This window comes from Gobius niger (assembly GCF_951799975.1).
Source record: "Gobius niger genome assembly, chromosome: 11".
Classification (NCBI taxonomy): Eukaryota; Metazoa; Chordata; class Actinopteri; order Gobiiformes; family Gobiidae; genus Gobius; species Gobius niger.
The window spans coordinates 18,463,358-18,488,895 of record NC_136862.1 but is presented as its reverse complement, the minus strand read 5'-3'; the positions used below and the strand labels follow the sequence as shown (position 1 = coordinate 18,488,895).

At 41.5% G+C, this 25,538-nt stretch overlaps 1 protein-coding gene across 1 annotated transcript in view; it reads right to left on the bottom strand.

Annotated features, from left to right (window-relative positions):
• The window catches only part of nrxn2a (neurexin 2a), a 147,455-nt gene that overhangs the window by 68,684 nt on the left and 53,233 nt on the right, over window positions 1-25,538 (bottom strand). The window contains 5 exon segments of the mRNA XM_079566610.1: window positions 2,725-2,928; window positions 5,258-5,641; window positions 6,229-6,649; window positions 12,804-12,965; window positions 22,479-22,780. Coding sequence (XP_079422736.1) covers window positions 2,725-2,928; window positions 5,258-5,641; window positions 6,229-6,649; window positions 12,804-12,965; window positions 22,479-22,780 — 1,473 coding nt within the window.

The window sequence follows — 25,538 nt, the reverse complement described above, 5'->3', positions numbered from 1 at the left end:
TAAGTCATGTGGCTGGGGAGCGCTCTCAAGGCGTCAACCATCACAGAGCAGTGGATGTAGGCAGCCAGGGACCAGCTGTGTGTCAGATGAATCGTACGTGTGTAAAATATGGCATGTGTCAATAGCCATTAGATACCAAATCACTAGATACATTGCAAATATTTCCTATGCCAGACACATTCTAAAAACTATAGTTTGCTCAAGTCACAAAGGTTCGACGATATATAGTCCACTCATTATGTGTTATCAAGGCTTGGCACAGCACAGCTACTCAGTGTCCAAGGACAAAAAGTCTGTTTCGTAATGTTGAACTCAAATAAATTCTTTATTTTGAGTCTTTTCAAATCAGTGACTTTAGGGCAGGGGTCTCTAACTAAATTTCCCTGGGTGCCAAATTATACTGGGAGTGTATTGCCGGGTTCCATAAACAAAAGTAAATTCCAGTAAATTATTTTTTGATTGGGAATATGCTATTGAGGAAACTTTTTTCAATAAATGAATAATGAGCCTTGCCGGACTGCAACCCTGTCTGTCCATTTACCACGTGGCAATAATGTGTTGTTTATATCCTAATCTCTGATTATGTCAGTGCCCTCTGCTGGAGACATGTGGAATTCTTTGTTTCTATATTGAGGCTTCTCCCTAGTGGCTGGAGTGAGAATTCTGGTCAATTCTTTAAAAATTCATAACTCCGCACAGGAATGGGCTAGAGCAGGGGCCACCAACCTTATTTCAGCTGAGGGCTACTATAAGAGCATTAAGTTGTTCGAGGGCTACCAGTTAAAAACAAATCCTAAAGACTTAAACGTACACTTTTCACGTATAGGATATTGACCCCATATTATATTAAAATAGCTTTATTTTAAACTCATACCGAGTCACAAGAACCGAAATAACTGTAATTTTAAGAATTAGATTCAAGAAAATGAAGTGTTTTACACTTTAGAAAAAGTCCCAAGGGCTACTGGACATGTCCCAAAGGGCCCCTGGGTGCCCGCGGGCACCACGTTGGTGACTCCTGGGCTAGAGACTTACTTTTTTTTTACATTACATTTTTTACAATTTATGCTCTACAAGTTAGGGGCCAGACTGAACCTTCTTGCGGGCCGGAAGTGGCCCGCGGGCCGCCTGTTGGAGATCCCTGCTTTAGAGTAATTCAAGTTTTGAGTAACTGAGGTAAAGGCTTGGCTATATAGCGAGATATATACATATAGATAGATACAGTATGTAGCAAATTGACATTACACTACATGACAAAACTGATTGCATACTGCTTTTTTGTGTAATACTGTGCCGCTATAGTCTGTATGTGGATGGAAAGGCCGCAGAATGGTCACGACTCAGGGGCGGGGGGCGTCTAAATGGTAATAGGTTTCTATGTGATGATAGTCTGGTCTGTGACTGCCTCCTCCTTGAACTGCAGACAAGCCGTTGAAGGGCTGAAAGAAAGAGCCCAGTGGTCAGAGGGGGCCTGACCACAGGATGAACCCAGAGAGAGAGAGAGAGAGAGATAGAGAGAGAGAGAAAGAGAGTGAGGAAAAAAGAGAGAGAGATAGAGAGGCAGAAATATGCATACACACAACCGTTGCCTAAAGAAGCACGAGCAGCCTCAAGGGATTAATCAGACTCTCGCTTTTATCTATTATTTAAGATAACAGACAGCGATGTGATTTACGATACGATTGGACAAAGACGATTTAGAAGTTGTGTGATTACTATTATAGAATCATTTTTCATGTTGTTGGTGGACTCATTGCAGTTGTTCGGCCTGGACTATTGCAGCTCAGTAAATGCAGCTACGGCCCTTGAACTGAAGGTCTTCTTTTTCAGTCACTAGCAGCATACAGAAGAAATATTCCCTCCCATTCATTTGTCTTCACTGTACTTTGCCAATACTTCTTGTGTGTGACGGCTTTGCCTTACATGACACTTTACCTCCTGCTGTCTGTCATAACCTCTCCTTTGTTCAAACCATAGGCTTATTATTCTGGTTGCAACGCACAAATTCCATTCTTAACCGCCGCACAAAACAAACAGTGTGCTGTCTGCAGTTTCGGATAAGAAACACAGGTATGAGTCATTTTCTATTGAATTGTGGATGATTACTAAGCCAATCTCAGTAGGAGGTTGGCTCCCGCAATGACAAAAAAGTCACCATTATTCCTCATGCATTTTAAGGGTTATTTTTGAAGCCATTTAACACTGCATATGAATAATGCGCTAATATGCTCTTCAAAAGACTGTGACAAAGGCCAGCATTATGTTTGCTGAAATTTGGAATTCATCACTGAATAAAAAGTCATCAAAAGCCATTGGTTAAAAGACAACACAAGATTATTTGATCATTTACTTTTTTTTTATTTATTTTTTTTACTAATGTTGGTTATAAAGAAATGCTTTTCTTTCTTATTGAAATTTGACATTTTAAAGCTAACTGTAAAGTTGGTGCGAGATTCAAATGGTCTCTCTCCACTACTCAGCTTCTTCATCACAAAGTATTATTGCAAGTATTAGCTCTATTTCAAATGTTGATCTTACACACTGCACATCACTGGGATGTATTGGAGTGCTACAGAAGTGTGCTTCATTAGGCAACTTGTCTGCTGTGTATGGTGATGGATATGAGAGGGATCTGACACAAAAACAATAGCATGAGTGCTATAAGTGACAGGTCCTTAAAGGTCAAAAGCAACTATTAGTGTTGCTGTGGCTCTGCAGCATTACCCAGGTTTACAGTGAGTTTGACCCTCCCTCCATCCAACTCCAGGCGCATAGTGTCGGCCGACTGCTGCGAGGTGGTGGCTAAGAGCAGCCCAAACGCCCTCTGGGACATGAAGCGGAGGGACACGTCTTCCGCCTCTGTGTGCAGCGTCCGGGGTAGCACCACCTTCAAGTACATGCTGCCGTCGTAACTGACTGTTGTAGCCTCTGCAAAAATCAATTAACCGGAGAAAATTGCAAAGCAGGTTAGAGACAATAACAGGATTTGGGAAAGCATTTGTGTTCTGCCTAAACTGGAGGTGAATCACCTGCTCCAATTTAGCTATGCTCTGCATCCTCTGTGCTTTTATTACATCGTTAAATATCCTCTTTGGTTTTCCAGCAGACCACACACATCAGGGTCTTTTACTGCTCCTTATATGGTGTGTTCATTAACATGCACTGTCCCTACCAAATAAACCAATACGTACATATGTCCAAACACTCAATCCAATCTAAAAAACAATCCTTGCTATGAACAAAGACTTAAACCAAAATAATGTACATACATAAATAAAACATAAATGGATCAACTATGTACTTCATAAAATAAATCAATACATCTGAACGGATATGTGAAACGATAACATTTATAGTTTGAAATTAATCTGGGCCTGCTGTAGAGCTCAATGAAGGTACATTGGAACAGTCCCTCTGCACCATCATATACCGTAAAAGGTGTTATTATAAGTATTCTTTGCACTGCGCTGATTATTGTTTAAAGTGTGCTCTCATCTACAGTCTGACCCGGGCAGTATTTTTACCTCCACAGTCTTCACCATGGTACTTCTCTATATGAGTGAAGATGGCATTTACCTGCTGATCCTACTGACCAAAGGACTACGAGGGCTCCTTTATTGGTACTGGATTAACTTTGGTGTTTCAGCAAAAGGCATTTGGACGTACAGTATGTGTCGCCCTCACACCAAATTCTGAATCTCACACTGAAGCCACTGTTATAATTACTTGATTACAACTGCATTGTAAACTGTGTGCTTTGTGCCTACATATGTAAATTCATGACACTTCTTAAAAATAAATGTGAAATTAAAGTTAAGCCACAGAATTGTTCCCATGCATCAGTTTTCCTATTCCTGTCTGTCCTCACTGTCGCTAAACCATACAACAGAACCAGTTAAACCACTGTTTACTGCCTTTAATAACCTCATTGTTTTACATGAGCCTCATTCATTTTAGCACACCACTCTGGTGATACTTTACACTGCAGTTTCCATTTGTCACAGCAGATGGCAGAAAAGGCCCAGAGGATCAGATGATAGCGAGATTGTGGTCAAATTTCCGAAGGATTTATTCCCATCACAGAGTAGCACAAGAGGGATTCTTTCTTTTTGAAATATCCCTCATACTGTTCGCTGCCAATGGCTAATTTGGCTTGTGTGAGAGAGAGCCATCTGCAAAATAAATTCAGCATGATTCAGGCTAATGAAGCAGCACTGTACTTGTGTGGAGTAATGGCATCTTCATGCTACTGACGTGTACAAATGAATGAGTACACTGTAGGCACCAATGCAGTAAAGCGCTGAGGGAACAACTCTAATGGGAACAACATGTTGTATTGTCATTACTAATCTCCCACGCTTTAGCTCATTAACGAGATCTGTCATTTCAACATACACGTAATGGATTACTCCATGTGAGGTATGCAGTGGTTGTGAAATGATGCTATTTCTTGATGTGTTTATTGGCAGGGATCTCCGCTGTGGAAGTACTTCTACATTTTGAGCCATAATTGAAAGCAGTAGCTGTCCTTTCAGAAGTGTGCAGTCTGTCATTTTGGAGATAGGGAAAGAGAAGTAATTTTTCTATTAAACCTTAGATGACTTCCAAGTCTTTAGTGCCACTTTGATCCTGAAATAACCTAAAATTATCTCTTTACAAAAAGTGCTTGATACAGTTAATGGAACAGTCTCTTTTGCAAAAGTTCAAGTTTGGGAACAAAATAAGTTGTACTGTTCAATAGAAGCATTTTTCTCTTTTTACAATGTCATTAGGTTTTTCATTGTCAATACAAATACCTGGTGGTACAAAGCAGAATGTATAATAGCCTGAGGCATTGATGGCGACAGCTTACAAAGAATGTTTTAGCATTGAATACCTCAGTACATTGTGATCTTAAATAATGACAATTTTAGTCACGCAGAGGTCATTTTACAAAGAGATCTTTGAATGTGCTTAATCTTTGTAATGCGTTTTTTCCAATGTGTAAAAAATTAAGCTCTAGTTACAGAAATCCTGATCATTTTTGAACGTATGGTTGCCCTATTCATGCCAACAACCTGCTATTAGTAATATAAATGTATCGTATTATTACTATAAATCAGATATGCATTACTCTGACACCTATCTTGAAGACTTCAGGGTGTTACTAGTAATTAAAGGTGTAAAAGAGGGTTTATCACCAAACACTGCGCAGGTGCAGACCATACCCAGACAGTACATAATCAGCTAAATATCCTTAAGTCTTCTGGAGTCTCACCTGTCTCACAGTTAGGGCCTATGAAACCAGTGCCGTTGCAGTCACAGATGTGTCGGTTCCAGCCTTCGTGACAGTGGCCTCCGTTGGCGCATGTGTCTCGGTGGCACCGGACGTGCGTCTCTCTGGTGCAGAGGCTGCTCACACCTGCAGCGCTCTGCACCTCAGCCAGACGCCACAGATTACGACTCTGTCCATCAATAAAGAGGTCCCGCACACAGCCCACGTAGCCCAGGCTCAGAGTGGCTGTCCACACCTCCGGGGGGAGCATGATGCTGTTTCGGTCTTCAGGCAGACCCCCCAGGTACATGTCTCCATCCAAGTCCAAGATCTCGCTTCCTTCGTTGGCAGAGAAGGGCATGCTCTGGCTGTTGACCGAGATAAAGCCTGTGGGAGCATCATATGAGTCAGTACAGTGTTTCATGGCACATCACAGAGGCAGGTGTGAGTGGGATGTGCTAAGTGAGAGGAGCGAACAAACTGTGAGAATGAGGAAGGAGGCTCTGCTCATCCAAAAACACTGCACTGCCAACACTAAATCACACGTGTGGAAAGTAAAAATCATTGAACTCAATTATGACAGTGTAATTTATCTGTTCAGATTGTCGGAAGTGAATGCACTTTTGAAAAGGTGAAGCAGCACTTTTTGATAATGCCAAAAAGCCAGGCTGATCCCCATTAAGGTGAGCAAACTTAATTGGTCACTTGTGAAAGCATTTAACAGGTTTATAAATGTCAGGCAAAGATTACTGCAGCTAAAAATATTGCAGTAATTAAAAACTGATAGGAGTGTTTCACCGCGGTGACTAAAAAGCATGAACATGCCAGTATGACTGCATCAGCAGTGGCATATGGCAATTTCACAGCTTGGAACCCTTTTTACTCAGCAACTCAAAACTAGCACAACACAGTGACAGAAGTATGAGACAGAAGGCTTCCTGTTGCTGCATAAATTCAACACAATTCTCTCTCACCGTTGCGCCCGTTCCTCTGGAAGTCCACATGATGCCACTCGCCATCATCCAGCCTCCTCTCACTGGCTTTCATTTTAACACTGCCCGAGCCCATGTCCATCACCATGTAGAGGTGGCCATCCATCAGCTCCAGGGCGAAGAAGTCTGCGCGGGGAGTCTGGGTGCCTTTGAGACTGCCATGGCCGAAGAGGAGCAGACCGCTGGGCTCGCTGGTGCGGAGGTCCAGGGAGATGGCGCCCGTCCTCTTGGTGTTCCACTTGGGCAGCGTCAGGTAGGAGTTGGGCCTATCGAAGGTGACCGGCTCCAGGGCCTCCACGCTCTCACAGCTGAACTTCATATCACCATGGATACTGATCCTTGGGTCACGCAGCTCGGCCAGCCGTGACAGCTCCAGCCTAAACTCATTATTCTTGTAGACCACCTAATAAAACCGGAGAGATATGGTGGTGAGATGACAGCTATTTCAGTGTGAATATTACTTATCAATAAATCAGGGGAAGCTGGCAGAGAGGAGAGGGAAAAAAATATCAAATCACGCGCAGGCTGAGATTAGAAATGCCCAGATGACTTTAATGCAATTTCGGCAAAAGAGTCGGGCTAAACAAGATGATATCTTTAATTATGTGAGTTAAGAAGCAAATGATGAAAATATAAGCGCGGTTTTATTGGAAGGAGATTGCGGTGGCCTCACACTGCGCTTCGACAGTGACAGAGGAAACATGCAGGAGACCCACTGAGCTGCCTGTTATTATTCATAATATCCATCTTTCATCACAATAATGTTCGATTTACATTGAATCTGTTTTCACTGTTGGCTACCAATCTGTCCAGACAACAAGGCAAAACAAAGCAACAAAGAAAGCGATGTGTTTTGATCAAGATGCAAATTTAAACGTTTTAAATCCGGCCTATTCACGGAGGAATACTCAACTCGAAATCGCCTTAAATTTATAGGAGGAGCATTCTCTCCACAGCACCCACACACAGACAAATAATTTGAGTTCATATGAAAAATTAAACAGTCCATTGCTGCCCAGGCAGAGGTAGTAGGCGGAGGAGAGGTGGAATTGATTATTTACCATTGCTGTATTATATATAATAATGAAAAATGCATTTGAGTCAGTGCTACCTTACTACAGCAAATGTCCCTGTTTTTGACACCGGAGGACTGGATCCTTAACGCAGACAACAAAACACTGTTATTCCTCCAACGGATAGAATGAAAATAACAAATGAATAAAAGCAATTTTCACGTACTACAGACGCATATGTTACATGTGTTGTCATTAGTGTTGTACGGTTTATTTTTAGACTGACAGATAAATGCCGCGAATTCAAGGTTGAAAAAAAAGATTTGTACCTTTGATTGGTCCAAATACAGTACCATATTTGGACTACAACTAGAAAGGATCAGCAGATAATCCTGTAACCTGGTTTTAGTCTAGTGCTTTTGTTGCTAGATGGTGTCAATATTTTGGTGAGTATTTCATTTGTGCTTCAATCAACCCAGATTGAGAGTGAAATATAAAATGTCACCGTTTTGCCTCTACTTCTTTTAGTCTGCAAATGACTCACAGCCAACAGGTCGAATAGTGTTTGTCTAAAACTTTTTAAGGTCATTTATGTGTTTATGGCAAAGCTGTTTCTTCACCACTCTCCTCCTCATTAAAATTCATGGCCGGCCACCTGCATCCTTGTCTCATTTTGCATCAGTTGCAAGTCTCCCACAGTGCACTGTTATCTGCCACATCACACTACGGCCCGTCACTGCCTGAGGTGACACGGCGCGCTACGCTAAAGCTAAGTGCTAACAGCAGAACCACGAGGCAATTTGAGCCAACATCACACTTCACACTGCCTCACTGTGACTAATTAAGCACACGAATCAGATGGTGAAAGTGACCATTGAGAAATGAGAGTAACGCCAATTTTTCCAACAGGAGGAAAGATGATCCGTGGAGTCAGTTATGTTTTAGCCTGAAATGCTGGCTTTGTTTGCAACTAGAAATGTCACACATGGACGTAGATTGGGTTAAACAGGCTTAAGCACAGTGAAAATGTATATTATTCTTCATAGGCAGTTGGACTGAACATGCGTCATTTCTAAACCTCAACTATAAAATGTTTAAATGAAAAATGAAAACTAATACAAAAGTGCAATATACTAGCTAGAAACGAAACAGGCTGTGACCATTTTTCAGGTGAGCTACATTTCAGCTACAGAAAGTGTGGCAAGCAGCAACTGTCGAACACGCCTCACACGTGTCAAACTCCAAGCTATAAAAAGACTACCAGTATTTGTACTGCCATGGCGTGTTAGAGATATTTAAAATGTGGCTACAATGTATATTTCAAATCGCTAGCCTGACAGAATAATTCTCTAAACACTGCTTTATCTTTATCTTATCTCTCATTGTCATTGGCTAAGTATTGAACCAATCAGAAGGTTTGTTACAACCACTAGAAGAAAAAAAAAACCTGTTGCTAAGTCATCTTTTTGAGAGTTTCCAATTATTTTTTTTTTTTAATAAAACCTCGGCAACTATGTTAGGAAGCCAACATATTACACATTTGCCATTACTTAAATTCTTCCTCTAAGACCCACACATTTAAACAAAGCAATAGATTTCCAACTCACTGCATATAGAATAATATGAATATTCACATTGAAGTCGCATCTGTTTATGTTTTCTCAAGGTCACGGAGGTGGAACAATAAGCATAACGCTTCCGCTGCATGGAGGTGATGTCTGTCCGCAGTGTCTGCAGAGCTGTGGCCTGTAGCTGAGGTGTAGACGCACACAAACAAACACTGCTCACAGATAAACAGAGCAGGCCTTCAAAGACAAATTGGTCCCTTCCTTGTTTGTTGTTAGCGGTGGCGCTGACATTCTCCTAAAGCGGGATCTTTCTGCTGTACCTGATGAACCCGATGGCCCTGGCCCGGCAGCGTTCGCATCTATTATCATCACAGATTAGTCATGCTGCAGACTGCACACATTCAATACGCACATATCACACTCTGCAGACCCACCGCTACCACCAATAACGCTAAGACTTCCCCTGGTTTAAGTAGTTTAATCATGTTGCTCAGACATGGAGTCTCAAATTATATAGGCAGTGTTCAGTCATTATAGGATAAAGAGGAACAAACGTAATGCCAAGAACTTGCTTTTTGCAGATATTTGTTAACTATTTCAAACACCTCTTGGTCGCTTCCACCTGGGTTGTCCTTAACAGCGTATTCAGCGTTTCCCTTGGCCTAGCTTCCGGGTTCAACATGCGCTATAGATTTTGTCTCATCCCAAAGTGGTTCTTCCCGATCGCTCCCTTTCAAAACAACCCCCCAGCTCCGTGAATGTAGCGAATTTGGCCAATTTGGCACTCTAGGCAAGAACTTTTGGGGGGGACATAAATATTCACTTGTTTTTTTTAATCTATAATTCTGTGTGTTTCTTGACCCAAATAGCATTCTCAAGATGTTTTTATTTATTTATTTATTTTTTAATCCTTTTGGTCACACCTAGGATATGGAGAAGGCTACTTTTATCTTATTTTATTATGATTATCATTGTTACATTATGTTATAGCTACCTATTCATTAAAAAAACAAATCAGAACATGTGCATCATGAACCATGCACAGCAGGTAATGGAGGAGGAACCTCTTCTTCTGAAGTGAATGTACAAATTTTCATCCCGATGTTACACAGCTCCCTGGAGGGGTAGAAGGACCAAGGAGGGCTCGTTTGAAAGATTGAAACCACAAGTCTCTATCACTTTCTGTTCTACAGTTATGTCCAAATATCTGCGATGTTGTAAAGCGGGGGGAAAAAAGTATTTGGTCAGTTCCCCATAAAATTTCTATTGGATTTCCCGACTGTAGTTGGTGGGAGCATGGGTTTCAAAACTTAAAGCACATTATTGCGCCCCCCTCCAGCAGATAGCGCCCTAGGTGGCCGCCTGCGTCGCCTATGCCCAGGGCCGGCCCTGTAGCTACTGTCGGACATCGGCGTAGTATCAGAGCGCAGCGAGGTGTTTTGTAGTACTGAAGCTTTGGCTGATGTTTTTGTCAGGGCAATGTGAAGAAGGGATAAGCTGTGCTGATTGGGAGTTGGGCCTCGGGGGGAGCTGGACCTCGGGAGGAGCATGGCATAACTTAACTTCAAATAGTCCCCTCAAAAGATGAACAAATGATGTACATTACAGAAATCCATGTATGTTTTTGATGTGGAAACATGTGGTAAGAATCTCTGAAATTTTTGCATAAAAGCTGTACATTTTTAATGACCATGAGACTAATTACAAGCACTTGAAGACCTCCGTTAATTATTTAGGGTACTACATGTTGCATTGACTGGTATGAAAAGTGCTCTATTAACACATTTAATTTGAATAATGAAGTCACAGACCCTATCATGGCTGTAAGACTATTTTTTTTTCATACTGACCTTTATTACCCTCAAACCCAAACAAAGAATAGGTCATACGGCTGGTCTAAAGTGACACATCTTTGAACCAGCCTGGAGGATTTCCTGCTTGGTGCTATTTGATCATTCGGCCTGACTGTCTTGTGTTGACTCCTCCGTCTGTCATGCTGCTGTCTGTGTAAGTGTGAACAGGGCACAGCTCAGTCGCCCACAGAGCGGAGGTTGTAGCTTTGGCAGCCGTGCCACCACAATAACCTGTCCAGAAATAACTCAAACCACGCATAATCATTATGCAGAATAATTCACAAAACACAGAAAGCTTTTCAAATGCTAATGTTGAATATTTTGTTCACAAACACTATTACAGTAAGAGTGTTTTAACAAGCTTGTTTAAGTCTGTGTTTAGTTTAGTGCATAAAACAACCTAATTTTGTGGGAAAAACTGTTAAATATCTTCTCATCCCACATTAATGCATCTTTCCCTCGAGTCATATTATGTGCCACTTTTGGAGCCACTTTGAGATTTACTGAGTGAGGCTGAAAAGGGCTCGCTGCTTTATGGGTTTTAACGTCCAACATTTAATGAAAAAGGTCCAAATATAATTCTAAACTATAATAAATTGAAACAAAATCTATACTGAAATTAAGTGGCTCTTTTATGCCAAACGGTGATATAACTGGTCAGGCATGAGGCTGTAGATCAGTTACACCAAAGGTTACATCACACTATTTAGGGATAGAGACTCTATAGAGGGTATGCAGATGATGTCACAAAAACATTGCAGCAGGAGCCAAATGAGTGTCAACGTTGACTTAGTTTTGACACAAGTTGAGGGTTCTGTTTATAATGGAAATGAAAAGTATCCTTGTCTGGTCTAGATGGTTATTACAGTGGGTCAATATGGCAAGATACAAAGTCTAGTATTAGATAAATGCTTTAATTCTAAATGAACTCCAAATTAAAACTATAGATCAGTTCCTAGAGTTCCGTTTTTAACTTCTTTCACTGACTCACAGTCACCACCAGCTGTGTGAATGTGTCTGCCCCTGTCTTAACCGTGCGGTGAAGTGTGAGCTCTGTCAGATGAACGGTATAATCAGAAGTGCCGCTGCTGGTTTCCTGAGTTGATTCTCGATGTGAGCACTTGAAAACAAAGCTCTTGTGATAATGAAGCCTTTTACACTCCCCTGCCTGTACAGAGCAGGATCTACCAACAAACAAAACTGGAATCACTGCGTGTAACAGAAGCAGCAGCACAGAGGCCGCAGTAATGTGGCTAGTTTTCATAGCGCCACGGCTACAGCTACTGCCATTTCTCATACCTGCTGCAGCTGCTACTATAGCTTAGTCAGGCTTTTCCCCTCCCTTTGCTTGGTGCATTTGGATCTCCTTTATGTCTGCAGGCTCCTAGTTCTGCCCTTGCTGTCCAGCAGTCCCCTCTGAAAGCGCTGGATTCACTAGGGGCAAATGGCACCTAATGAAACATCTATTTATGCATGCAGTAGTGGATGTATAGCTTTTTATAGAGTCTTTGTTTAAGGAGATGACCCAAAGAAAGGATGTATCTGCCTCTGCGCCGCTGTGACATTCATGCTAATGGATTTTTTATTGTAAAATGCAGCATGATTGACTCACTTCTCCTTCGAGTATGACATTTTCCCTGACTTTGAATCCACATCGCATAATTTCCTTTTTAAATCAGCCTCCAGCTCATTAAAAATTTGTTAGACTGGGTTCAAATTGGGCATTAAGCATTAATTTGCTTCATACTCTGTACTTAAGTGTAATCATCAGTACATCTCTGCTGGAAGTAATCTCTGTGACAGGAACATGACGCACAAAAGATACCCCTACAATAGAGGCAGCATCACAAATCCGTAGAAGTAGCATATGTGTGAGAAGGTAGTGCTTGTGTTGATTATTAGCTCTCCATTTTCCGAGGGAATCCCAGAGGTACCCATAAATGCATATGTGCCGCGCGCCTAGCAGCTGCAAATGTTTCTCCTTCAAACACCCTACACGGGTACGATCGATCTTTGAATGCGAGCGGAGATTTTCTATATGCTGTAGTTATTGGGAGGGGGAGGGATCGTGTTTCCACTGGTGAGATGGGGGTGGAGAGGTCATGCGCTCGTGCGGTGCTTACATCTTTGAGGCAGCCCATGAAGTTGTTGCTGATGGGAGAGCCGGGCAAGTCGGCCGTGTTGAGGCTGCCCCCGATGTAGAAGAGGTCGTCCGAGCCCAGCATGGTGTAGTCCTCCTGGGTGTAGCCCGTGGTTGTCAGGATCCCGTCTACCAGGATAGTCACCTGAAGAGAGGGGAAAAAATGAGTTGCTTCATATTGGCCTTTTTTGTTATTATACCTTAAAGGAACTATACCTGATTTTATTTCTAGAAATGGAACAAAATGTAGCTTGTCTTCCTTTAGTGAATGCAAACTTAAACATGTAGGAAAAAACACTGTGCATCTAATTATAAAACATTTTCAAGCATTTTTGCAAAAGTGATCCTACAAGTTGTGAAATGTGCAAAAAGACCAAAGATGTTGTTAGCGTGTAGCCTCTCCCAGCACAGTCTTACGGACCCAAACGGGGGTGAAATTAGAAGCGACCAAGCTAAGCGGATAAAAGGGGAACTATATTGTAGAGCGTAATAACACCTTAGGAGCACTTCGACATCAGCGCTGCTCCTCAGGTGTTATTACGCCTTACAATATAGTTCCCCTTTTTATCCGCTTAAAAAATCCACATGTTTAATTCGGTGTAACTAGACTTGGATTGTGTAACTTTTCACGTAACTGTATTTAAATAGGGAAAACGTGGAAGAGCTCAGTCGTTTCTAACTTCACCCCCATTTGGCCCCATAGAGGGGAGGAGGAGAGGCTAAATGCTAACAACATCTTTTGTCTTTTTGCATGTCTGGGCACACGCGTGGTACGCATCAACTCGTCTAAGCTCAGGTAAGAACAAATCAGTATGGAAAAACGGTGGCCTGTTCCTTTAAGCTGCATTATGTAATAATAGTTCAAAACGTAGTACAATTTTCACTTCAGGCTGTTTGTAATGCATTGGTAAATAACATAATCATTAGAAGTCTCACTGACATGACAAATGCTTTACAAATGCCTAATAGTACATGCAGTAATCAATAAAGCGCTACCACGAATTTGACCAAACTATGCGACGGGTAGTTCTTAAAATGAGAAAATGATGACAAAATGACAAATAATTTTCTTTCTTCCAATATGGGTTTGAAAAATATAAACGTTTGTATTGTGATGCATGACAATAAAGACACCGGTACATTGAGTTGCTGCGTTTGTATTGAGCTACTGTTGTTTCCTGCTGTTTTTGGTTCTGTAACTAGATACAGTATATCAAACTGAAGTGATCATGGGAGTTGTGCTGTGCAGCGGGTCTCAAATGAAAGATCAGAACAGATCAATCTGAGAGAATCAATGTTGGGAGCGTCATTTTCCGAAAAAGGATAGACATAGAGCTGCTAATCTTTCCCAAACTACAGTATAAAGCAGGAGAGGTGTTTTTTTCTGATTTGATTGTATTATGTTTACCGAAAAATCTGAAGCACCGACTGAAGATATTAATTATAGACTTTGGTATTTATAACACAGTGTTGACATAAAGATCTGAATAATGCTCTCAGCATTAAAAGTTATCTTGTGTATCATCTTGAAATTACACGAAACAAATGGAGTGTAGTGAGTTTGAGTTATTATGATGCAGAATACTCACAACAAATTCCTTGCTTTATTAATTAGCAATCATCACAAGTCAAGCTATAAATATGGCTATGCTCGTAACAATTTACAACTTCGGCTAAAGAGCTTGGCTGTGAGAGGAACTAACAGCTTCAACCAACAAGTCAGCGTAATATCCATCGCCAATGACTAGTCAGTTGAATACTTTTAAAACAAACACCTTTAAATTCAGGAACAGCAGCCTATGTAGTTCTGTAGTTCTTTTCTACAGAGCTTGTTTTTTTCCTGAGGCACTTCTACACTTTTGCTCATGTTGTCTTAGATTTAAGTAAACCTCGTCGTGATTGCAGCATAAGTCCGACAGAAGGAACTGACCTAATTATTTCCCGCTTCATTTCTTGAAGTCAATCTCCTCTTAATTTAGGATCTTCAAGGCAATTAGAAGAGCCGCAGCTCGAGGGTTCACTAATCTCAGCCGATCCCTGCTTCAGATATATTAGCGCCACTCGAGTGCAAGCCAACACACCATAAATATTTCTCCCACTGACTATTTTAGCACCAAAGTGATGCGAACGCTTTTTACAGACAATTAATTTGGGATGAAAGATATCAAGAGTATACATTTCTGGCACGACGAAAACAAGCGGATTCTGTTATCGTCGGCCTCATCACAGCCGCAGCGCGTGAATGACTGAATCGGGCTACAATGGGAAAAAACACAGATACGCCTGTTTCCATGACGATGAGCCTACAGTTGACACGGGACCAACGACAGCTCCCCTTCACGATTACGAGGCCAAATATTCGCCTTTGTGCAAAACGAGAACAGCGACACAGTGGAGGAGTTCAAGTTCTACATTGTACAAAATTGCAAGTGAGGGATGGGCAACGTGACAGAATATTCATATGTGTATTCACCATGTCTTTTTTTGTCTGTTAAATCCCCCCCCAGTCACTCATGTACAGTATCATCAAATACAAGCTTATTTTAACCTCTTAACCCTCACCTTAACCGAGCACATTTTCTCCAGCTCGGTAATACCCAAGTCTAAAAGCTTCAAAATGGCGATAGAAAGGAGAAGAAAACATGGATGAACACAAACAAAGAAGCATCCAAAAAGTGACAAAAATGTGACGGAAAAAAACTATGAAAAAGTGGCAAAAACGCGATAAAAAAGTACAAAAATGGAACTAGAACACAATGAAAAAGCTCCCAAAGAGCCACAACAAAGTCACAAAAAAAGGGATGAAAATGAACGTGAAACAACACGGACAAAACACAAGGAAAAATATCTATTTATATCAGTTTTGTAGCTTTCAAATGAGGCGTTACTCTGGCCTATAGGCTTTAAAATTAAGTCAAGGAGATTTTAGATTTGGGTAAAGATGAAACAGAGAAAATGCGCTTGTTAAGGCAGGGGGTAAGAGGTTAAGCAATATTGCAAAAAAAATCACAAGACTAAGGATTATAAAGCAGTTGTAAAATCCTGAATAATGGATGATCTAGGATTAAAACCATTAACATGCCACTTACTGCTCGCGAGGTGTACGATTAATCACAATAAATGATTAATGCTCTAGTCCAACTTGGCTCAGGAATCGAACCCAGGAACCAATACTGTGAGGGTGACACTTATCAAGCCAGGTGGTAAATATTGAGCACGAGCTGCAAAGTAGCATATAGCAGCTATGCGAGTGCACCTCAGTCACCATTTAGTTTATTACAGCATTAAGGCTCCAAATCTGATATGTAAATGAGAGAATGCTGCGTTAGTAACAAATGCGCAAAGGACCACTTTCGCATGTCTACTCATTTTGCACATGAGCAAACGCCTGGTAAATGACCCTCTTAGAGTCATCGGGGGATATTTTTGCATTTCAAAGACAAACACATTTCCTTTAGATGAAAAGAGAGCACCGCGGTGACATCAGCCATCCACCAACACCTTGGCTGACCTGCCACATCTGAGCGTGTGTCTGGAATCTATAACAACCTGCTCCTTTTCCTCACATGCCTCTCATGTTCTTGTGTTGATTCACCGCTCGAGAAACAGGCTAATTAAAGACTTTCTTTTAAAACATGGAAAAATAGCACAGCTCTATTGACTTGACTTTCATTTGAATATTTTGGAGATTTGCCTTCTAAGTTCTTTGTTGATTTGTAAAACTAGTTTTAAGTGCATGCATGTATCTTTGGGTATATAAATGTTCTGCAAACAGCAATATCCTGTATTCAGAGCTTCTTATTTGGTATAAAACATGTTAACTCTGCAGTTTAGTCCCTGCAAACATGTTCTGAAATGCATGCAATTCTTGTAATTATTAATATTTCAGTCTCTCAAATTTATTCCTCCTGGACTTGATATAAATGTGCAAAGGGGATTAAATTTAGCTGCCAAAACATGGGAAATAGAGCGACTATCAGAGCAATGTATTCGGCAAATCTGTCTTTACAAAAGTGTACAGTAGATATACTTTGATTCAGCTTTAGATCTGTAGGAGGCAAGACAAAAGAGTGACCCGGCGGCGTGTCTATAACATCAGGTTTGGCTTCTCTATTCAGCTGCTGTCAGACATCGATCTGCGTCTTGTTGAGAATCACAGGGTAACACTGGCTCATACCCTGGACATTGCAGGGGCTGAAATGCACATCTAACAAACTTTACAAACAAATAGCCTTTATATCAGGGAATGGATTGATGCGGCTGCTCTCTGTGAGACTTCTTAAGCTCTGGTCTCTTGTGGGTTGTCTTCCTCGCCACACGCAGCAGGTGCCGTTTCAGACTCGGCTCTGTGGAAGCGAGTTTGATTTGGACAGCTTTTATCACATTTTCTTTGGGATTTCTACATCTAGCTGATTAAAGCTTGAGGAGGTAATTATAATGCAACGCTCGTTTGGTCAAATATTATCTCCTCACAGTTGTTCTACCTTCTGTCTCTTCTGCAAATAACGCGTCCCTCTGGTAATGAAATAAAAGCTGTGAAATGCATGACTCTCTACAGTAAATATGTAAATACCTTATGTACATCAGGTCAAAATGGCACTTTCAAGACCGCTGTGCCTCGGTTCACAGGTATCATACTAATCGCTGACATGCTGCTTCTTCAAATTAGACGAGAACAACAGTATTTCACTAAAAAAGATAAATAGTTAAAGGGCCAACATTAGGCAGATGCAGATTAGCATGTTTGCCAGTAGCTATCACAGTAGGGGCAGGTTTGTGCTCACTGCTGGTGCTTTGAATAGCTAAATTTAATAACATTGTAAGTCCCAGGGAGTTTTCTACATTACAATAAGTTATACAACACAAATAGCGAGGCTTAGGTGTCCAAATGTAGTTTGTTGAAAGGCTGTAGAAAGCAGACCACCGTTATGTTCTTACCTGAGCTTAGACGAGTTGATGCGTACCGGTCTTTACACGTGCGCTCAGTCACGCAAAACGACCAAACAGGTACACATCAACTCGTCTAAGCTCAGGTAAGAACATATCTCACTATGGAAAAACCGTGGCCTGTTCCTTTAAAGGGCACTTCAAAGCTTTTTACTACTCAGTAAAAGCAAGAGTCACTACAAAGACTACAGGCAAGCACCAATTTGCTGCAGATGAATAATGGTTCAACATGCAATTGTATGTCCACATGGGGAATAGCCTTGACCCCAAATAACCCTAAACATCTACAGAAAATAGTAGAGTCTAACGGTATTGATTATCTATGCTGTGGTCAGGCACTACAGGGCGAGAGACCTTAATCTCGTCTTTGTTCTGACTCACACTCCTTACCAAATACAATTATACAGACTCATCCATTTGTTATATCACACTACACATTGTGCACTTTATGACCTTTTGGCTAACCAGAGCAGTTAACACTCGACATAATTAGGTCATTGTCACGGTCTGGCTCCTTCCACTTTCAAACCCGTGCAATATTGACGGTAGTGTATTGCAAGAGCGCGCGAATATGGGGCAACAGTGGGTAACGTGAGCGCGTGCTCCGACCTCACCAGCGTTCAGTCCCATAAGTAAGAGTATGCATCATTGATAGGGGTCAAGGAAGGAGACAGCCCGACGAGACCCAATCAGTGCCCCGCGGACAGTCAAAGAAAACACAGATGCTCCGGGAGATAGCGCCGTGAGAAATTGGACCCCGCGAAAGCCCCACAAGATCTAATACAACGTTTCCAGCACCAGTCTCTTGGGAGTTCTAGTTCCCCATATCTACATGTCAGCGAGGTAACTTATCTGTGGGGGGAAAGCAATTTACACAGGGATCAAATGCATGGTTGAAAGCATAAGTGACGTTGCGAGCATTGGATTGCCACTCTTCTGCAGGCTGCTGGAGGAAATAGATGAGGAGGAGGAGGTGCGCGCGAATGCAGGTGACACTGACAGCGTTTGAATCTCAAGCCGATGATAAGTGAATGTAACATGTAAATGCAGGATGTGTGGCAAAACCCATTTCACAGGGAACTGCTCAAACACTGATTTTAGACCGTGATACAATAAGAAGGAAAAGAGGTTCAGGTTTTTGTTGTGTTTGTCCACATAATAACGCTCAGTGATAGAAGGCAGTCACATAGGGCTGGGTACATTTTTTCGATGCCAGTACTTTAACAATACTTGATTTTCAATACGGATACCTAAACTAAAATATTTGTCATCTAGAACCAGAACACAGAGCAATAATGTTACCTATTCCATTAAGAAGTATTTCTTTAAACCTCTTAACCCCTGCCTTAACCAAGTGCGTTTTCGTCACTTTTGTCACTTTTCTGTTTCTCTTTTGTTGCATATTCGTCACTTTTTCATCGCATTTTTCTCCCTGTTCTATTGCTGTTTTGTGGCTTTTTCATTGTGTTTTGGTCACACATAAAACCTCGTTTTAGTCTCATTTCTGTTGAAACTTTTTTCAAGAAGCTTTCAGATTTGGGTAAAGCCAACCTGGAGAAGATGTGCACACTTCAGGCGGTGGTTAAGAGGTTTAATGGAGTCAATATTTATGGACTAGGTTCGGGAGCAGGACTACGCCTCATCACACTTTGCACACCAACCACTCTTGCTTTCACCTAACCACGCCTCTAATTACTCACGAGCCATTATATGCCAAGCCAAGCCTCGTCATCTCAGTTTGTTTGAAACTGTCGACCCCACCCTCCCTCCCTTCATGTCTGTTCCATTTCAGCAATGATTGTTGTTAACTCTCTGGATCAACAGCATCAAAACTTGGTCTCTAAAGGTACAATATATTTTTTTATACCTGCCTTTCGATACTTTTATTTTTTCAATACCAGTAGAACCTAAACTAATGCCACCGAGGTCTAGAGTACGTGTGAAACTAACCACAGTAAACTGCATGGTAACATTTACATTTTGTTTTGTTACCAGCGATTACATTATATAGCAGTGGTTGCGTGATTATTGTGTATGTATTTGTTCCCACTTGTAAATTGAGTGAGAAACTGTCATTACACACGTTTGTAGGTATTTGTGCAAGTGTCAGATGAATCACTGATTATCAATCGTATCACTTTATAGAAGCTGTGATTACCGTTTATCGATCTAATGTCTTTTGAGAACTTTGCTACACCTCAACAGTAATTAGAATAAAACCTATTCCAGTTGTGAAACCGGAAAATCACGTACAAACTGATGAATAGTTTTTTTCCTCACTGTTGTTTTAAAATATATATATATAAAATGTAAAACAACATGAGTTTCATACAAAATGACATTTCAACCAGCAATGTGGAAATGTGTATGCTACAGAATTATTTTCCTTATTCTCCTATTAGTAAGAATTCAGACAAACCTGCACATACAATTCCCCAAAATACTGAGAACTTGTGCACCACCTCAGACAGCAGCAGACCGAGTGGAATTAAACACATAACAACCTGTTTGTTCTTGGCCCAGCCGTCGTTAATGAGGAGTGAACCTTGGGGCCTTGTTTTGTTTGGACTGAGAACAGTGGATCACAATGTCACACACTGGCTCGACTCATTATATAAGCCCGTCTTTTACCAACGCGACGCTGAATCACTGTCTGACACTAGCGCCAATTCTCTGCTTGTTTAGGCTATTTAGTTGAAAATCTAAAAATCGATGTGACCATTATAGTTGTATAAATGTGCTGAAAGTCTGTGACAGCCGCTATAAGAAGCTCCTGGATTCTCCTCCAATGAGGAGTGTTTAAATCATGATACTGCAGAAAACCTAAGTGGTCATTATGGGTGGCCTCTATGCGACAAGACAGAGGTCAGAGTCTGTAATAAGTGCAAGGACAATAGAAAGGAGTGGGCCAATAGATGAGAAATATTCAGCAGGCTCACACTGCAAACAGCAATAGCCACATGGGGCTGCCAGTACCTTGACCCTACAGCCTTAATCTCTTCACATGGCTAATGAGCGATGGTACATACTACTCCTAAGCAAGTGTCATTTAAGTCATCAGGTTTGGGGTGTAGGCTGCAGCATAACAGCGTTTACAAGCACATAAAGCAAATTAGAACTCGAAATGTGTTCATGAAGCTTCAAGTTTACAAATGTAACCAGCATTTTAATTGGTTCACCCCAAGCCAAAGTTTTTAATAATGTCCAACAAGATTGTTTAAAGTACGGCTGGGAATCGATTTGGATTTCCTAAATTGTTTTGATTCGCTTCACAAGGGCCCGATTCGATTCACGATTCCATTTGATTGAGTTTTATATGGATATGGAAGACATTCTCAGAAGAAATAATGATGCAAATAGTAGAAACTAACTCTAACTTGGTGAATTTGTAAAGATATGAAACTTACATTAAGAATTTAATCTGTTGCCATGTGTGTAATGACGCACCGGCACAGCCAATCAGGCTGGCCTTTGACGGCAAACAACATGGCTGCCCCCACTACAGTCAGAGTGAAGCTGTCCATGGCAAGATTTTTGGAAATAAACCACAAAATCTAAAGATATGCAGGACAAGGAAACATGTGAGCAAAAGCTGTTTTATATCCAGGGGGAGCTATTTTTTTTTTACTAGTTTTTTGCCAAGCTGTAACTTTGCTTCCCAAAGGGCTGGAGGGACTCAAAATGAAGATTAATCCATGAATTAAACCCAGCCATAGTTTAAAGATGTACAAGCAATTGTTGCTACATTTGAAATGGTAAAAACAAATACTTGTATTTGAGCATTTTGTTAACTAAGCATTTTTTAAGAAACTATTAGCCTAATATTGCCTATGACAATCGTAGCAGAGAAGATTCAGTCCATTATCAGCAGATTAATCCAACTCAAATCATATAGTATTAACGCTAAGTGTGCTTTTTTTTGCTTTAAAATTTGAAATTATAATACGCAAATACGCATTATGATGGTCAGCCTGTAAGTTGCAAATGTAGATCAACAAATCCGGCACGGCCTGTTTACATCCACGAGTCCCTCGAGTGGTCATTAACATACACTGTCCGAACCAAATACAGAAATAAACTAATTATCACTGTGTACAGTCTTACTGTATCAAGCAATTTGAAAAAAAAAGGTATTTTATTTTATGGACTTTAGATGATCAAACCATCTAGTTCAAATGAGTGAATAAAAATCCACTTTATTTCAGATGACATTATGTGCTACAGAATGACAGGTTGTGAGCATTAAATTTTAAATGGTGTGGCGCTCCCCTAAGAGCCAGTGTTTTTACAGGCTGACTCTTCCTGACGAGGGACTCTCATGTGTAAAATTGGCAGAGTGCACCTTCATGGCTTTTTCATTCTTTGGAGCTAAAAGCTTCTAACGGAAGTGCCCTGTCCACACACAGCCAGGTTCCTCTGGAAAGCTTGATTTTTTGGTTTGTTCACACGCAAACAATCACCGGGGTCAAGAGAGGCTCTTCACAAAACGTTCTTTGTGTTTGTGAAGACACATAAAACTGACCTTCGCAGCTCTGTCTGTGCACGGGGCAATAACATGTAATAATTTGCTGATTCAATTCTCAACTTTCCTGGATGCATGAACGGTATGTTAATCCCATACAATGTAAATCCCTACAGTGTATGCAGGAGAACATGAAGCGGCCAATGTCCCGTCACCATAGCGACTCGCGAAAAGAAAGCTTGCACTCACCTGTCTGAGATTTCTTGTCACTCTCACGTCATGCCACACGTTGTCGTTGAACTTGCCGCTGGTGGGTTCGACGAGGGCCTCGAAAGCCCCGGAGCCCAGGTTTATAACCAGCCACAGCGCCCCGTTCCTCAGGGAGAGGTTGACATAGTCGGCCGACTTCCCCGTGTGCAGCAGCAGGCCGTTCCTCTGTAGCGTGCGGAAAGACAGCGTGATCTCGTCTAGGCTGCTCTGAATGGGCGTCTGAGAGAGATTGTAGCTGAAGTACTCATTGCCTTTAAAGGTGGCCACAGACTCCTCCTGCCCTGAAGTCCAGAGAGAAAGATGTTAGCATCAGTCTTATCAACAATAAACATACTATTTCACTAGGACTGTGCTACCACTATACGAATACCACAAACCTAGTTATATCAGCCCAACTGTTCATTTATAGCAGTGATTCTCAAACCTTTGCACTCAAACACTGCTATTTTAGTGTTTGTTATGACACTTTTCCTCACCCACTCCTTCTACTGGTCAGTCTAGCCACACTCTGAATGAGCGACACGCCGATGCCGAGGAAGTGTGAACTTGAAGAACCAGCAGATGGCTATAGCTCGGAAAGTGTTATCTCGGCTATAAGAAAGCTTATTTTGCCACATCACCCATCCCTGATTTCACAATACACTTTCAACTGCCTGAACTAGAACTTTAAAGACCTACATCTGCGGCACAATTGGACAGCCCATGCATCTACAACCAGACAGAGATTTTACCCACAGACTAAGCGCTAACTAATCGCGACGGGGCTCTCGGGTTTGTCGGAAAATACTCTGAAAAAAGACATTAACGAGTGACGTTTTACGAGACACCTGAACCTCAGTTTGAGAGCCACTGCTATAAAGCAATAATATATGGTCAGTTGTATTTTACTCATGTAGGAAATGGCGGCCATTAATCTAAAGTGTCATTTTGAAGCATCAACATAAAAGTGTCGGGCTTGGCTGCACAGTTAATTTACTACAGAGGCACTGGTCCAACTTATAGTGACTGATATGGATTCAAGCTATTCAACCCCAACATATGTGAAAGAATAGAAGCACGAGGGTTTTTTGTTTTTTTTAGAAGCACCTTATCACATAGTGGATTATATAGGGCAATAAAGCAAGACTGACAGATACAACTAGATATGGCAACAATAGACAGAAACATACACAGCGATATATATAGTTATGTTGTGTGTTCAATGGGTCAGACGTCGCATATGTGATTACTGATTAGTTATTTCAACATCCACATTACCACATGAAACTCCCTTAAGTTTTTTGGGGCACTTCGTCTGAAGCTGGAGATGAAAGTATTTTAGTTGTCAGGACTACAGTCGATTCTGTGGCAATAACAGCTCCGGGTGTGGAGTTCTGGGGAAGTACAGTGGGAGATTTTTGTTCGTCAAAATTGCAGGGGAAAGCATTAAATTTTGGTTTCAGCTGAGGTTTATATAAAAGCGCTTTCTTGTCTGTGTTCACGGATCAAAACAGAGAAGGCTGTCGTTATTTGTTTTTAATATGGGGGGGGGTGTGATCCAAAATCCAGATGGATCAATAGGAGAGAAATCACCCAGCACTCGATGACCCTTCTCCCAACGTTTACCTCAACTATTTAAAAGGTATATTTATTATCAAAATCACCATAAGTGTAACAAAAATCCCAGAGGAACACCTGAGTGTCAACGAGAACCTCCTGAGAAACCCACGCCGACGTAATGCCGAGTCTTTATTGAATCCCATTACTGCGCAGCTCCCTACCCAGCGTTGTTTATGTGCGCGAGGGTTGGAGATAAAAACCATTAGGCGGGTTTGTTTGTACGGTAAAATGTCGACAAGCCCGGGCAATTTAGTCCACCCAGACAAGTGGTCCCATTAGTCCCTATTGTTTGACGAATGCATTCAGTTCACTCTTGAGTAGACCTGACTTATTCAGCCATGCCGAGTGACTGCCTGTTGACCAGTCAATAGAAAAAAGAAAAAAAAAAAAAAAAAACCTCCATAGCTTGATTTTGAGAAGCCAAGGAAATTGCTAAGTGCTTATACATGCGTTTGCCTGGGTGTAATTTTGCAAAACAAACCTACTCTATTGTTCCAAAGCTTAAAATTTATGCTGCTAATCTATGCACAGATTCTCTCTCTTCAAGTCTGGCTTTGTGTTCTTCACTCAGTGTGATTGGGTGTTGCCAAAGATGTCAGCGGATGACCCTCGGAGTACAGCGAAGGTCTGGGAGGGATCAATCAAGCTGTCTCTGGGAGTGCAGTAAGCCACAAATGCCCCCGTCTCCGTCGCCCTGAGACACAGCGGACAGACTATTATCGGCACTGAGATTGTTTACTTTGCCGTTGGCTACTTAAACAACAGCTGTTATTGCTCCTATAGTGTCTTTTAACAGCGTAAGGCCCTAAGACATGATGCGTATTATCTAAAAAAGGCTTAAAGGTGAAGAAGAAATCACCCACTGCTCTGCCGTAATAGCCCCAATCTTGTCCTGTGCTGTTGCGGTGGCACTGTACTGCAGAGGTTGCACCAAAGTGTCGTTAATATTATGCTTTTATTATGCAGCTAAGTCCACAGTGTCCCATACGTCCGGGACACAGATGGTATTAAAGGATTGACGCTCGTGGTCCAAAGGGAGAGGGCAGATGATGTCCCGACACAGACACTGACCAGCAGATTGGAGTATTTTACCTGTGCCCTCACGTACAAACCTGAATAAAAATCTGCGCAAATTTTGTCAACTCATAAAAAAGGCAGGTAATGAGGACAAAAGCGGCGTCCAGATATTTTCACCCGACCAAGGAAAACATAAACAGAAGGGACTCGAGGGAAACAAGGCTGGCCCTTTGTGCGCTGCTAAAATGGCCTTAATTATTTAGTTAAAACAGTGTGACATTTCATCCACTGAAAACTACAAACGAAATCTGAATGAATACTTTTAATTTTGTGTTCTCATTTCTCAAAAGGGTGCTGAAGAGAGAAAGGTCTAAACCAGGGGTAGGCAAGTGGTTTCTTGGCAGAGCGCCAAATTTCATTGTT